The sequence below is a fragment of the Leguminivora glycinivorella genome, chromosome 15 (assembly GCF_023078275.1).
Source record: "Leguminivora glycinivorella isolate SPB_JAAS2020 chromosome 15, LegGlyc_1.1, whole genome shotgun sequence".
Taxonomy (NCBI): domain Eukaryota; kingdom Metazoa; phylum Arthropoda; class Insecta; order Lepidoptera; family Tortricidae; genus Leguminivora; species Leguminivora glycinivorella.
The window spans coordinates 6,037,264-6,054,022 of NC_062985.1; the positions used below are offsets into that span (position 1 = coordinate 6,037,264).

The 16,759-nt window shown below is 37.4% G+C and overlaps 1 protein-coding gene across 7 annotated transcripts in view; it reads right to left on the bottom strand.

Annotated features, from left to right (window-relative positions):
- The window catches only part of LOC125234269 (tubulin polyglutamylase TTLL13-like), a 37,828-nt gene that overhangs the window by 18,500 nt on the left and 2,569 nt on the right, over positions 1-16,759 (bottom strand). For 6 of the 7 annotated variants that reach the window (XR_007177959.1, XR_007177960.1, XR_007177961.1 and 3 more), the window contains exons 5-12: positions 15,347-15,439; positions 14,918-15,059; positions 13,867-13,982; positions 10,402-10,530; positions 4,015-4,168; positions 2,798-2,869; positions 2,412-2,578; positions 2,008-2,103 (exon numbers count right to left, since the gene is read on the bottom strand). Coding sequence is in view for 4 of the 7 variants with exons in the window: in XM_048140481.1 (XP_047996438.1) it covers positions 2,008-2,103; positions 2,412-2,578; positions 2,798-2,869; positions 4,015-4,168; positions 10,402-10,530; positions 13,867-13,982; positions 14,918-15,059; positions 15,347-15,439 (969 nt within the window). In the remaining 3 variants the exon portion in view is untranslated. The remainder of the gene's footprint in view (positions 1-2,007; positions 2,104-2,411; positions 2,579-2,797; positions 2,870-4,014; positions 4,169-10,401; positions 10,531-13,866; positions 13,983-14,917; positions 15,060-15,346; positions 15,440-16,759) is intronic. The other variant, XM_048140484.1, reaches the window with a different exon arrangement.

A 16,759-nucleotide genomic window follows, 5' to 3' on the forward strand; every position in this document is an offset into this window, starting at 1 on the left:
CACCGTTTACGAGGTATTTACAAAAAACGGCCCATGAAATCTATTTAAAAATATTTTCCAACTAAAATATTGATCCTAGCGAAAAATCTTATAGAACCTCTCTTGTAGGAAATATTATGACGATTAATTCTGTATACCATTATTTTTGCTGTAAGCCACTGTTTTTGAGTTATCAACAAAAAGCGGCCCATTTAAAAATACTTTCCAACTAAAATATTGATTCTAGCGAAAAAACGTATAGAACCTTTCTTGTAGGAAATCTTAATTTATGTAGATTTTTTTCTCGTGAACATTTTATTTAGCTGTAGGCCACCGTTTACGAGGTATTTACAAAAAACGGCCCATGAAATCTATTTAAAAATACTTCCCAACTAAAATATTGATCCTAGCGAAAAATATTATAGAACCTTTCTTGTAGGAAATATTATGAAGATTAATTCTGTGTAACATTAGTTTTGGCTGTGAGCCACCGATTTCGAGTTATTAACAAAAAACGGCCCATGAAATCTATTTAAAAATAATTTCCAACTAAAATATTGATTCTAGCGAAAAATGTTATAGAACCCTTCTTGTAGGAAATATTATGTAGATTAATTTTGCGTAACATTAGTTTTGGCTGTGAGCCACCGATTTCGAGTTATTAACAAAAAACGGCCCATGTAATCTATTTAAAAATACTTTCCAACTAAAATATTGATTCTAGCGAAAAATGTTATAGAACCTTTCTTGTGGGAAATATTATGTAGATTAATTCTGTTTAACATTATTTTTGGCTGTGAGCCACCGAATTCGAGTTATTAACAAAAAACTGCCCATGAAATGTATTTAAAAATACTTTCCAACTAAAATATTGATTCTAGCGAAAAAACGTATAGAACCTTTCTTGTAGGAAATATTATGTAGATTAATTCTGTCTAACATTATTTTTGGCTGTGAGCCACCGTTTTTGAGTTATCAACAAAAAACGGCCCAAATATCTATTTAAAAATACTTTCCAACTAAAAAATTGATCCTAGCGAAAAAAGTTATATAACCTTTCTTATAGGAAATTTTATGTAGATATTTTCTGTTTAACATAATTTTTTGCTGTGGGCCACCGTTTACGAGGTATTGACGAAAAACGGAGCATGTAATCGATTAAAAAAAACTTTCTTACTAAATTATCCATTTATATATTGATCCTATCGAAAAAACGTACATAACCTTTCTTGTAGGAAATTTTATGTAGATATTTTCTGTTTAACATATTTTTTTGCTGTGGGCCACCGTTTACAAGTTATTTACGAAAAACTAAAAAATTGACTTTCAAGATCGAATGGCAGGGTACGGACCCCACCTCATGTCATGGCATTATTTTTCCATGGCCATTTAGACCCTCATCTTTCACTGGTAAAAATGACAGACTGCCTCAAGAACCTTTTTTGGAATTTTTTTTTTTACCACTTTGTACCGTTCTGGCACGGTGAAGGACCCGGCCAAATGATCTGGCATAAATACTATGCGACTTCTGAGGAACTCTATTTTCACTTTTTAATAATTCCAGGTTGCCTCAAACACCTTTTTTGGGCCTCAAAAAATTAAATCTTTAAAAATTCATAGCTCGATAAAGCCCCGCTCCCCAGCTGCCAGACTTGCAGACCTGATGTTGGCTATGATCAGAGAAGCATCTGAGCACCTTTCCAGGTTGCCTCAAGGACCTACTCCAAAATCCTGCCAGCTCTTGGACCACCACTGTCGCCCCACAAATGCATCGTGACTGCGATCCTTAGGGAATCATTGTCCAGCAGTGTCCCCAGTTGAGGGAATGGCAAGACGTGTAGCCACGCACCCGACTCAGGCTTATAAACGGCCTTGAGACGCGCTAGATCACTTCCCGGGGCACCAGCCTGTGGATTTTCATGACGCAGTCTGGAGAGGATGTCATCCTGCAGCCCAGAGCAGCATGGTTGTTGGTTGGACATAATATGTGGCTATATTATGAGCTTTAATAGTGAAAAGGAATCCTACCTAAAGTTGCCCAAGTGCGTTTCCTCCCACTGAATCTGCGTCTGCCACGGGGTTTTCTCTGGCTCCTTTTCTTCGCCGGAAACGACCTCCGAGAACCTTAAAAATAAAGATCAATAAGTAAATGGCAAGACGTGTTGAAACCGAGAGTTTCACTCTCACAGGGATGTCCAAATAAGGAAGAGTTTTAGACGTACAAATATCTCGGTCATAAATTGTCAGTCGGCTCTACTAATGAAAGACAGGTCCATACTTGTTGGTCTGCAGCAGTCGGTCGCGGATGCGGCGGCGGTCCTCCTCAAGCAAACGTCGCTTGTCGCACTGCCAGATGTTAAGCATGGTGGAAGTATGCGTCGAAAGGCTGTAATAGGTAGTTGGCGACTGGATACGCCAAGAGAGAGCCATACTTGTTAGTCTGCAGCAGCCGATCACGGATGCGACGGCGGTCTTCTTCAAGCACTCGTCGCTTGTCGCACTGCCAGATGTTGAGCATAGTGAACGTGTCCGTCAGAAGGCCCTCTTTCACCTCGCGATCGAGCTGCGTGTCCGTGTGGAAACTCGGAGAATGGTTCACCTTCAATGATAATTTATTATTTGATTTTTGGACCCATTTCAATCACAAACCCAAACACTTTTCGCGGAATTCGTAATATATAAGGTCCAGGTGCACATAGGCTAATTCGAGACAATAAAATTAAATACTATATTATATCTATCAGTCGCGCTCGTTCCTGTAATTCCTTCCTCTGCAGATAATTTTTTTTCTTATATTGCACATAACGACTAAGCTCACCTCTAAAATAAACGGGTGAAGCTTGTGATCCAACAGGATGTCGAAGCCGAGAATTTCGAAGCAAGCGTGAACCTGTAAATGGTACAATATTATAATTATATTATTAGTTACAAACAGTCTAACTACAAATTAAACGATACTCGTGGAAATATCCACTTTAAATTACATACAAGTAATACGAGTAAGTATAACGAAAATAAGCATGAATATGACAAACGCTTAAAAATACCGACAGTATGATAAAAACTGAACTAAGTACTACTTTTTTTCGAAATGCTTAATATCAATATTTACCTACATTAATTATAGTTATACTTATATACCTAGTCTACTTAGAATAGGTACTTATCTAGCTAAGGAAAAATCCACTAAGCGAATAGTATAGGTACTGAATACTGTAAGTAATATGTGTCAAATGAAGTAAGTATTCATGTTGCGTGTAATGTAAAAAAACACCCTTTCTACGTGACATATTTACAAATAGGAACTTAATTGTTAAATTAGGCAAAACTGTCTATGACTTTACAAGTGATTTTCTATCATTGATTTTTTATAACAGTAATAAGTAAGTTCCTACTAGGGATGTACCGACTAGTCGGGAAAGCCGACTATCCGGCCACATTTGTAGTCGGCGACTAGTCGGTCAAACAGGCCGATTAGTCGGCACTTTATAAGAAATAGAAAAACAGTACAAAAATAAATTAACAGCTGATATAATTGTATAATGTACCGATTCGTTATTCATTTGTCAGTCAAAAGAACAAATATCTGTGATCATCACAGAAATAAATATCCTACCTAGGACTACCGGGTTTCATAGACATGATCACTACCCTAACCACGAAGCCAAACCGGTTGTTAAAAATGAAAAATGTATAAATATTCTCATAGACCTTTGAAAAATTGAACCTGTAAAAAAACATTAAATGCGCGAACGAAGGACCAAAAATGTAATTCAAAAATTCTGATGAATTTAGTCGAACATTATGTTCTGGCCGACCACCCAAGCGCAGACTAGTCGGTAGTCGGCCAAAACAATAGTCGGTACATCCCTAGTTCCTACGTCAATTTAGAAAGGGTTGCGAAGTGTAAAATATGTATTTGTTGAATCAAAAGTCACAATACTACGCTAACGAATAAATAATTCAGGCGAGGAATCGAGGATGGTATTCTGTACTATCTGCGAAGCTACGAGAACCGAATGGTAGTAAAGTAACCATGTCGTGTGAGGGGAAGCACGCATGGTAGCTGTGCTTGAGAATGGGCCAGGCGGAGATGACAGTCTTCACGATCACTTGGTCGATGGAATGCCACAGCGCGTCCAGATCCACGCCTTGCGAGAGCAGGATCTTGTTGAGAGTCGATATCTTGCTGGGCCCGGAAATGTCAAACGTTGTAGGCGGCAGCGATTAGCGAGTAGCGACGGGCGAGTGAAGAAAGGAATTTATTTAGGTACGTGATTGTTAAATCGCTACTCGCTTTCGCTATGACGAAAAAAGAAAACTGTTTAACTTATCTTTGGATATTGTGTACCTACCTATATCAAGTAGATAACTATTTTTGCGCATGAAACACATGTTCTCTTTTTATTTAATTAGACGACATTGTATGTACAATGAGCTGCAAAAGTCCATTTATTATAAATTCATTCACAAATTTCTGCATGCCGTTTCTAACTCACTGTCCATAGATGGGGCACTATTATGCTACAAGTGAGCTACGAAACGCTACGGCGTAGCGCTGGTAGGATTCGTTAATCGTAAGTACGTTTTCACATTATCCGATCCGATATCGGATGTAGGACCGATATCCCATACATTTAAGCCGCCATCTTTGATTTTTGCCTTTGAAATCCTTCCGACATCCGATATCGGATCGGATAGTGTGAAAACGCACTAAACAGGTATGGTAAGATGATGAGATACCTACCTACCTCTGATAATTACAACCCAGACTTCTAAACGTATGGGTACAAATTGAACAGTATTTATTTTAGAACACCTACCTAATGTCAAAAACTCAGCACGTAGCGCATCGTAGCACGTAGCAATCATAAATCGCGCACCGCGATGAATGAAGTGAAATATCGTTAAGGTACAGCGGGGCAAATCTCGACTGGGAGGCAGAGGTGTGCGCCGATGGCTAAATCGTCGGCGGCGGCGTCTGGGTCAAAAATGGCCGGCAGCGTCGGCGTAATCGGCGTGATCGGCGTCATAATTAAAAACAAGTAAAATAAAATAAAAAACGGTTCCTTTATAATCTGCGTTACAAAGTACATAAATCAACTTTTTATCATGGGTCCTGTGAGGCAATTTCATGTTCCAATGATGTTTTTGACTCGAAATTTGTCACTAATTTCATATGAACTCGCATAGTGATGCTTTACAGAAGTTAGTTTGTTGGGTTAATGACGTTTGTGTTAATTTTATTTACCCTTTCGGGCTACAGAGCGCTGTTTGGTATATTATGGCTTGTTTGAAAGACATGTGCGACGCGCCGGCGCGCCGCTGCCGCCAGGCATTTTTGCCAAGCCGCCGCCTCCCGTCATTAAACGGCGTGACCTTGGTGGTTACTAAACTGCTCAAACTTAGTATTTGGATACATTTTTGGACTTTTTATGCAATATTTTTTACAACTCCCCAATAAAGTTAACTATGAATAAAATATTTGTTATTGAGCAGTAAGAAAGATGAGGGACTTTGGTATGAAGTTTTTAATGGCATGCAAAAGATCGGTGTACGTCTTTGCTCTGGCATACGGCTTGACACATTTGGTTAAGCGCTTACGAGAATACCAGAGCCAAGGTCTTTTCCTGTTGGATCTTCTATCTATCTGGATGACTACCATGTAATCCATTCAAGATTTCAGGGCTCCTCGAAAAATACCCGCTGTGTGTAGAACTATTAGGCAAGGCTTCGAGGTGTCCTTTTATCTCGTTTTTTGGTCTTCGCCGGCCTGGCTGCGATAGTACGGTAACCATTCAGTTGCTACTTTGGCCTGCCGATGCGGGTATTATATAATACATGGGAAATTAATCAGTGCTGCACGACACAAAAAACAAAACCGACTTTCTGTGTAACTTATCTGCATCAAACTCAAATTTATATGAAGAGAGCTCCGGACCTTCGTTTCCAGTGCCATAGTTCTCTTTTTTTCTCGACACTCATAAATTGACCGAGCACGATAGAATCCCTATGGTTGTGCTGAAGGTGTGTGCTCTTTCGATACCAAGGCCTCTTTATCAGCTTCCTAAGGCCTTCATAAAGAAAGAGTACCTTGCAGATTCAAGGACATTTAGAAATAAATCCTTCAATGGAAGCCAACATTAATAAAAAAGATTTTTTGCCATCAACGGTTAATTATGAGAGTAATCAGTGTTGTTTACTATCATGTGTTCATTTACATGTGTCATTTAACTTAACTTCATCATCATCCTCCTTGCGTTATCCCGGCATTTGCCACGGCTCATGGAAGCTTGGGGTCCGCTTTGACAACTAATCACAAGATTTGGCGTAGGCACTAGTTTTACGAAAGCGACTGCCATCTGACCTTTCAACCCGAAAGGTAACTAGGCCTATTACACTTATTGGAATTAGTCCGGTTTCCTCACGATGTTTTCCTTCACCGAAAAGCGACTGGCAAATATCAAATGACATTTCGCACATAAGTTCCGAAAAACTCATTGGTACGAGCCGGGGTTCGAACCAGCGACCTCCGGATCGAAAGTCGCACGCTCTTACCGCCAGGCCACCAGCGCTTAACTTAACTTACAGTTTATAAATAAAAGTATACGTAGTACACCTATATTGATCAAATTTTCAAGAAATATTTTTATGTAAGAAACATGAAATTCAAGGTCACGACAAATTTACGCCGAAAACACGCTGCCGCCGCCGATTTTTGGAAAACGCCGCTGCCGATCATTTTGTAATCGGCGCACACGTCCTCATTTTAAATAACACAGAAAAACAAAACAAAAATTGGGAATTAAACTCCGCTCAATTCTCACGCCGATTTCACGTCGGTGAAATGATCGGCGGCGTCGGCGTGGCAAAAATGACCGGCGGCGTACGCCACGCCGGTCGGCGCACACCTCTACTGGGAGGCAACTGTAACTGGTCCATTTTTCCATGTTCTACAATGTTTACACTACTAAATAAGAGTGTCCACTGGTTATATATGGTAGACGTGTTCAGTGGATACATGTATACCTTGTACTTTTGGCACTTGAAAAAAGTGTAAACAAACCTGAGCTGTCAAATTTGAGGGTTGTTTATTAGGTAACGTTTGGTTCCTGATTTTTTTTCTCTGTTTAAAAATAATTGAGCTCACTACTATTTTCCATTTCATTCCACTAACATGTAATTTTGTTTAATTTGACGGAACGTATACACCTTCACGAATACAAACATATCGTCATTACATTTAATGTATATTATTATTTTCTTCAGGGAATCATCAACCAAAAAGTACCTAATTTTGCAAAGGTTTAAAACTCATGGTTGCATTTTAATCTTTGTGTAACTCCGGTTTCACATTATCCGATCCGATATCGGTTTTCGGAAGGATTTCGATGGAAAAATCCAAGATGGCGCCTGTAATGTATGGGATATCGGTCCTACATCCGATATCGGATCGGATAATGTGAAAACGCACTAACTCTACTAAAATATAACGCGATTTTTAATTTTATCTGTCTGACATTTGCCATTGCTTGTTATCAATCATCATCATAATCATCTGTTCCGAGTTCGATATTTGTGTTTTCGAGCTTCCGTTTCTCCGTATGATATGATGATTGTTATATTTATGTTTTTTAGGGTTCCGTACCAAAAAGGTACAAAAGGAACCCTTATGGTGACGCTCTATCCGTCTGTCTGTATGTCTGTCACATTTCTAAATATCTCGAGAACTACTTACGCTATCGATTTTAAATTTGGAACAGTTATGAATATTTTAAACCTCTACAAGCTGAAACTATTATTTTTAAAATATATTAATATGAATTATAGAAAATGGCCAAAATGGAAGGGGGCAAACTGTAAATGTCAAGTTACTAGGTCGCACGACCTAGTGGGGTATCGTTAAAAAGAGCTCAAATTGTACATATCAAAACTATGTTTTATATTTTTATTTTTTTTGTAGTGGAAAATAAAAATAATTATGAAGGAAAATGTAAAAAAAAATACCATTCCTCCCTTATCTCCCGAAGTTTACCAACGAAAAATTATGACTTTTTATGAAATATTGGTTTTAAGCTAAATTTTACAGGAAAAGGTTTCTGGCCTTAAAAGGTTCACTATCCCTGGATCTGTCAAATTTGACGGCTCCGGTTTGTTTACACTTTTTTCAAGTGCCAAAAGTACAAAGTATAGAACTCAACATCATAGTGTACGTAATAACAAAAAATGGATCAGTTACCCATATAACCATAATCGGTCGCCGTTCCTACGCAAATCCTCCTATTTTGTGTACACACAGGTCTTCGGGTCTCAATGTTTAGTCGCAGTACGGTCGACGTTTAGTCGCGGCGACCCAAATGGGGACGATTGGTAACAGGCACAAATGGTCACAGAAGTGACAGAAGTGTGCACTACGCGTGCACACATTGTTACCGTTTGGCGACTACTTTCCGAAAATCATTCGTTCATTTCATTCTTTTCAAATGGCGACTGTCAGAGACGTCAAAGTAAAAAAGAAATAAAACCATTTGACATTAAAATGTAATGGCGTAAGAATTTGTTAAAGATAAATATGGTTTGCATTTGTAATATAATGTGGGCTAATTACCATGGCCAATTAAATTGCTCGAGTGATTTCATAAAATAAGTCTAAATTTATCAACGCGCCAGCAATTTACCTCAGTTTAACCAGTAATAATATTATTGACTACTCGGTGTTTGCGTGTTATGTATATTGATTGGTGAAGTTTTAGTGCTCCGGTGCATACACTATACTGAAATATTAAAAATAATGCCTAGAAAACCAATAAAGTTGTTAAAACATGGATTAAGACGGTAATATTCCATGTAAAATACAGTCGTCAAACGGTCACCAAACGGTCGACAAACGGTCGCAAAATGGTCGCAGCGTACACGCGTGACCGAAAGCTGTTTTCAAAATGGCGTAATTCTTGTATTATTTTTTTCCAGGTATCCTCAAACTTTATAAACAATTAAATATGCCGTCGTACTCAGTTGCCCTCACTAAAGAAGATTTAAAAAAAAATGTAACGTGCGTACCGAGCTGCTGGGTTGTAAAGGATCGGGGATCATATTATTATGGTCTTCTATAGAGCAACTAGTATTTTGCGGCATTTCACAATTGACACTTGTTGAAGTAGTCGTCAATAATATTAATATCAACATTAATTTCAGCGATCTGTACTTCTTTTGTCAAGATTTTTGCATAGATAAGTGTCTACAAATTTGTAATGTTAAAGAGACATAAATAAAACGTAGTAGAGTAAATAAAATGTTTTTTTTTTTGTAACCCAAACAAAATACTTGTAGATACGAGTGCGGAAAAGAGGAAAATCGATACGAGTAGCGATAAATTAATACACGAACGAAGGGAGTGTTTTAAATCGACACGAGTTGTGAATGTCCTTTTCGCACGTGTATCGTATGACGATTTTCAGTACCTAAATCCAAGCTAAGAGTTTCGACCAGACAAGAAATGAATCATTGCTTGATTTGCTCGCACTACTGCGTGTAAAAAGCAGCATCTGTACTGAAAAAACTATCATTGCGCAACAGAAATTCTATTAATATCACAGTAAATACTCTATTTCATTTGATTCCTACTTTTATTGTGTAAAGCAACACTGCACTTCATTTTTATCAATAAGAATTAAAAATTATATATTTAATACATTAAGTAACTATAAAGTGCTTATCTATTTGTATTATCATTCTGCACTTTTCTTACCTTTCCCACATTTCTATAAAATGTCGAAGAGTGCTTAAATGGTCGTCGTCGTTTATTATTATTTAATTCGCTCATATTTAAATGATTCAAAGCAACCAGTCCACAACTTCACAAGAAAGTTTGAGAAACCTTCGTATTTCAGATTGTCATTTGCGGTTACAGTGGTTTAGGAGCAGTTCGGTAATCAGACCTACACATGTGTGTACAAATTCTGTCAATGTCACTGTCAGAAACCGTTCTGACAGTGACAATGACAGCCACAAATTCGTCCACATGTTGTTACCGTTATGTGTGCAAACGTCGACTAATAAAGTGTCGTTAAAAGTCATTCTGACAGTGACATTGACAGCCACAAATTCGTACACATTTTGTTACCGTAACGAGTGCACACGACGACTACACTTTGTTATTGTAACAATACGGTCGCATTGTTTGCACGACGTTACCACGCGTTATGTCACATTTGACAGTTAGTTACTGATTTGAAGATTTTGCGACTGAAATGGTTGTATGGGTATAATTGTCCCCCCGTCGAGATTTGCCCTGATACTTAAATTAAAGTATCGTTAGCGGACGTTTCCCCATGTTAGAAATGTTGAAGTAAGTAAAATATTATCCTGAAATATGAAAGAGCCAGAGCCACATTCGAAGTATAATATTGAGTTAGTCCTCACCGCTTGCTGCCTGCCTCCGAGTCGTACACGTAGGTCCGGCTGTGCTTGTTGAGCGCGTAGTTGGTGAGGTGCATGAACACGTTGGTCGTGTTGTTCACGTTCGGGTCGGCGTAGCGCGATGTGGCGAACCTACAAATTTAAAATTACCGTAAAAAATTAACGCATTCACTACCACTATGTCAGAAACCGCCCGCTTTTATGGCGAGAATCGATAATAAATAAAAAATATCTGGGCGACAAAGCTTCGCTCGGTTCTATTTTATTATATCTCGTCTTTAGATAAAAAAAACTTTTTCCCATCACTAGCTCGGAAACACGTGTTTTGTCCTTTAATACCAGCGGGTAAAAACGCATTTTATCCACTAGTGGGTAAAGTATCGGGTGCAAATGTATTTTACTTCTCGTGTGTTAAAAAACTCGCAAGTTCAGGATTCTATTCTCGAACCACTCGCTTCGCTCGTGGTTCAACTATAGAATCCTTTCACTTGCTCGTTTTTCAATTCCACACTCGGCGTTAAAATACAACTTTGCCCCCTTGTATAACAATAGTTATTTGTTATACAAGGGGGCAAAGTTGTATTTTAACGCCGAGTTTGTTTTTTAACACACGAGAAGTAAAATACATTTGCACCCGAGTGTAACACAAAACTTTTCCCCTCACTATAAGGTAACTGTCCTATATTACGGGAACTTAAGACGTTTCCTACTTTGAGTGAGGATTGTAAAAAAAATGCGAAGTTTCTAGTCGTGTTAATTATTTTATTTTAAGGATAAGTCTTCTACGATGGATTTAAGACACAATTTTGTATCGTAACTTCTAATTTATAAAAATTACCGTTGTTTTACTTAACCCTTAGTTTGTCCATTATTGCGGGATACAATTTTGGTATGGCTTCAATTCCGGGAGTCGTTGTACGTAATTACGGGATACCTTTAAAGTCCACGTTGTTGAAGCATAATGTAAAGAAACGAATTAAAAATATTGTTTACATAAATATATAAATGCACATATCGTTTTGATAGTTGCTTATACTGAGTGTATTTTTTTATAATTGGCAATGTTTTGATGGGTTGGGGTGGGATGGGAAATATGATATTTTACGGTATAACTATGTATTGTATGGTATAATGACAGGGTGTTATAAGTTTTACTGTCTGTCTAAGACATCGCTTTCGAATGGATGAAACGATTTAGATTAGTTTCGTTTGAAAGCTGAATTAGTCGAGAGTGTTCTTAGCCATGTTTGATGAAAAACGCTTTACAATGTCGGGTTTTTTTTTTTCAAAATTTAATTTCAATCCAGAAGCTATTGCCGGTTATAAAAATTGCACGGTACTCGTGAATTTCAGTTTTTTTGGTACTAGTGATCACTGAGCTACACCGTATACATATATGGTGGTGATACGTTATTCAAGTATGTATATATAAATAACTAGATTTTTAGCTAACTAAGGAAGTTTAAAAACATAATAGTCGGGTATCGATACCTTATTTTATATTTTTATATTTTAATACACTTTATATAGGCATACCGGAATAAGATACACTCATATAAAGTCATGTACTTAATTACAGCAGTCAAAACGAAGGCTATATTAAAAGACAAACAAGATTTTTTTCTTAGTACATTGGAAGATTAAATAACAATTATACTCAAAACATTGAAATAAGTAACCTTTGTGCTTTAATTTTGTGAAACAAAACAAATTTAATGTTAATGCCACACTCCAATATTTCGCACGAGTATACATTTCGTACTCAATTATGAGACTAAAATCTAAGAAATATATGTACCGTAATTATGTCACTATAATCTGTAATCTTTACTCAATATATTTACATCAAATATATAAATATACTTCACCGCAAATAGTAATAAAACATAAAAACATTGCGGACTGTGTTTCCGTTATTCCGTGATACTCCCGCAATTATGTACACCGCGTCAAAATGGTGTACATTACTCCGGGAGCGGGTATTTTTATTAAAATATGCTTTAAATTAATTTGAAAAGATGATATAAATGTATTTTAATAACTATAAGACAATTATGATACAAATTTAATATAAATAAACTTACCCGCATCACAGTAAACCCTTAAGAAGTTCCGCTGCCGCGTTAAGCTCACCGTCAAACATGCCCATAGAAACCACTGCGTGGTTGCGACTGACGCGTTTGGAGGTAGCTCACGGCTTCAAAAGATGCGATAGATATTCGAATTTCGACTTTTTCGGTTCTATTTGATCTATAGTTAAAAAAATACTGCCTTAAATTAAGATTTTACTGATAGTTTCCTTATTTTGCGACAAAAACCAAAGTATCCCGCAATAATGTACCACATTTTACTATCCCGGAATAGTGTACAGTTACCTTAGCGAGGAAACTACAACGCAAAAAATGCGTTTAACACTGCTTCCAGTAGTTCCACAGGTGGTAAATCATCTTTATTACTAAATTCACCTACTTTTATCAATTTGAAAGCAGTTCATTTGACTTTATTCAAGGTCAAATTACTTTACCCACTAGTGGATAAAATGCGTTTTTACCCGCTGGTATTAAAGGACAAAACACGTGTTTCCGAGCCAGTGAGGGGAAAAAATAACTATTACAAATACAAAAAAAAACAAAAACTTTATTTATGGCCGGGATTTGAAACCCTGACGATGTGCTTGCGAACATAAGACCAACCTCTTTCGACTGAGCTACGCCCAGCCGATGCGCGGTCGGCGAAATTAACGACCATATTTTACGTTTACTAAAGCGAAAGAAAAACGCATGAAAACTCGAAAATTCGTGTTTTCCGGGATCTAAGGCTAAGCTAGATATCGATTTTTCACCCCCGAAAACTCCCACATAACAAATTTAAAGATTTCAGCAAAATCGTTAGAGCGGTTTCCGAGATCGTCGGTATATGTATACATATATAAATATACAATAATTGCTCATTTAAAGGTATAAGATAAATATGTAATTAAATACATTGTACCAACCTGTATGTCGCTTACATAATATTAAGTTAAACTATAAATTGCTTATGTACTATATTATTGACATGTTTGAGCTTCAATTGTTTGACATGTACGCCGCACGCCCCGCCCCGCTGCACGCCCATTACGACTCAGCCACGACATTGGTCTAAGCGCGACAGCGGTGAGCGGCGGCCATACATTGGAGCGAGACACAGCGATGGGGCTTTTCACTCGCACGTATGGCTGCCGCTCGCCGCTGTCGCGCTTAGACCAATGTCGTGGCTGGGCCGTTATGGCCTTATCTACACTTAGAGCCAGTTGCACCGACCACATTTGACAGACACATCATCGTCACTCAGAAGATGTCTATGGAACTTCCCATGCAATAAAATTTAACGAACGCTTTAACGGTGACAGACGGTTTGATGCAACCGGCCCTTAGTCTTATTCTTAAGACGTGCTGCTTACTTCACATTATAAAATAAATAACATACCTAACAAGACCTTCATTGTAAACAAATATCCTTAAAGGATCGCAGGAAGTTATCAGGGTGTAGACGCGGATATCGAATTTGTACCCGTCGACTAAATATGGCTTGGCGAGGTAAACCTGAGAAACAATCACCTGAATTAATAATAAATATTATGTGCTGTATTCTTTTCCTGTACAATAAAGTGTTTACTTACTTACTTAAATACATTGAGAATAACCACAGTACCTAAGCTCAATAAAGCTTGTGTTAGGATCGAAGGTGCACATTTAAATAATAAGGTCAAATACAACTCAGTGTGCGTAGCCGAATGCGCAAACGCTCACGATAATATTTATTTATACTTTATTGCATATAAAAAAATAAGTACAAATGGTGGACTTAATGCCTTAAGGCATTCTCTACCAGTCAACCACTGGGTCAAACCACGTATCAACATTTGATACGTGCAAGCTTAACAGAAAACAATCATCAGACAATATCTCTTTCGTAGCTATCTATCTCTATCGCTCTTGCGTATTGGCGCGACAGAGCCAGATTACGTTTTTGCAGCGTTTCGCGTCGCAGAAATGCCATTCGGCTACGCTCCCTGGTGTCAATGTACATTCGATTTTGCCTCTTGCATTTGTGCAGTATGGCAGTGCACATATGTGCTACGACTGCTACGCCGTAGACCGTAGTAATATTTATTTTAGGTAACCAAAACAATCGTAGGCGCATGTGACGTAACAGCTGTAGGTTTTAGCTTGCGTATCGAAATACGCAAGGATGACGTATGAATGACAGGTTTATAGGTACAGATGTCGTGCGAAATGTTTTCCGTGTGTTTTCCCTTCGTATATTACGTCAGTTAGAACGTATCGTCACGAACGAGTTACGCTATTTTAGTCAGTCTCAGTACAATAACTAAGAAGTACTAATGTTGACCGAACTAGCACGAAAAATACGAATTCTGACAAAATACGACGGAAACATATTACGCACTACTGCTGTAGGTACTTACATTACGTGTGACAAGTTACCGGCTACTGAAATGAAAGAAGAGTTGGAGTACCTGGCAAATAAGTTTGTCAGTAGGTTTAATGTCCTTCAGCGATTTCGTTAAATAGATTCCACGGCCCTGGCTGCCGCACTCAGGTTTTATTATAAACGTCTTATTTTTCCGCGACTTGCTATACGTGAGAGCTTCACCAAAACTGAAATTCAAGAGTTACCTATTATGTTAATAACTCTACAGTTATCGACAAAAAATAATGGAAGCAACAATGTAACCTCAATTGTAATTAATTTCTTGTGTTTGCTAAAACAGGCAGATAATTTGCCTTATGAAAACCTTCCACTAAGTATGACTAATCACTCAACTAGGTAGGTATACGTAGGTAGTATATTAGGACAAAATGCCAGTAGTTCTTCCCAAGAAAAGTGCCCAGAAGAATTGATTGCTGAAAGTCCCCGTATTTTTTTAGTAACTAATGATACTTACTCTGCTGGGAGACACCAAGTTTTCGGAAAGAAATTGTACTCCTTCGGGTATATCTTTTGCATTCTGTTTAAATTCCGAGCAAGGAGATCTTTCCTGTAAAATCGAAAATATTAAAAACTATTAGAGACCTCTTCATATTCGAATTAAGTAATGGGAGTGGAAAATCAAGGTAAACCAATTAGACAAGCACAGACCAAATTCGCATTCAAGCGCATGTTGCGCAAGTATTTCCTTGACAAAGTTTCTTCATCGTCATCTTAATGATTCACACTAGGTTTAGGTATATGAATGTAAATATATATGTATGTTTATTTTTATTACGTATATATGTAGGGTGAGGTTGCCAACAATGAGCCACCAAAAATTTAAATCTTAATAAGTCAGTCATAATAGGTCCAAATTCAATTTTTTTTTATTCAGTGCATTTGTTATTTATCTAGCTCTAAATTTTCATCATTATTTTTTAATAAAACTGAATAGAAGTCGAGATATTTTAGTTTTTTTAAAAGATGAACAATGGCTCATTGTGTACAATCTCTGGTACAGACTGAACCGGTACTATGTATTCAATGAACCGGCCTAGTACACAATGAACCTACCATTATATAATTGCATAGTTTTTGATAAATAATTGCAAAATATACAAACTGATTTAGGTAAATATGGGGCAATTTAATAAATACAACATTTACAATGTCAAAAATGCTTATTTATTTAAACTAAGAGTAGTTTACTAATGTAACCGTCACAATATTCTTCGTTATATGAAAAATAAAGTCTTGCACTTCAAAAAACTTAAATAATATATGTATTATCATATATTTTTGTACTATATAGTAACGTTATATTAGATATATTTATATTAACTCTTAAACATGGCAAAAGTTGTACAAAATAGACCTTCCAAAGGCTAACTAGAGAATTACCTAGAGAACCTCCTGGTTCATTGAGTACTCTAGCCTTGTGGTTCAATGTGTGCTAGATATACATTTTCACTTTTTAAATTCGGTAAAAAATAAACGGCACAAGAAAGCCGCATCAGTGAATGTCAAAAAGATAGAGAAATAGTCACTCCGCACAACTGATTAATTAGATAAATCAAACATAACTACATTCTGAGAAAATAAAAAAACTAAATACTTAATTTTTTTCTGTTTTCTTGTCCAAAATCACAAAATACTTCACTACACGTGCAATTTCAACGCGGACCGGCCGCCGACTGGGGAGCGAGCGGGGGAACCTTAGCGGCGCGTGCCTATGTTCGCAGTGCAATTTGGCAACGTCGCATTTTCGAATAAAACCGTTGGTTCCTTGTGTACCACTGGTTCTCTGTTGCCCACCTTACCCTAAGTTTATCTTGAATATGTATAGTTTAATATTCATCTATCCATAGTTCAGTTAGGTTAGTTTCCT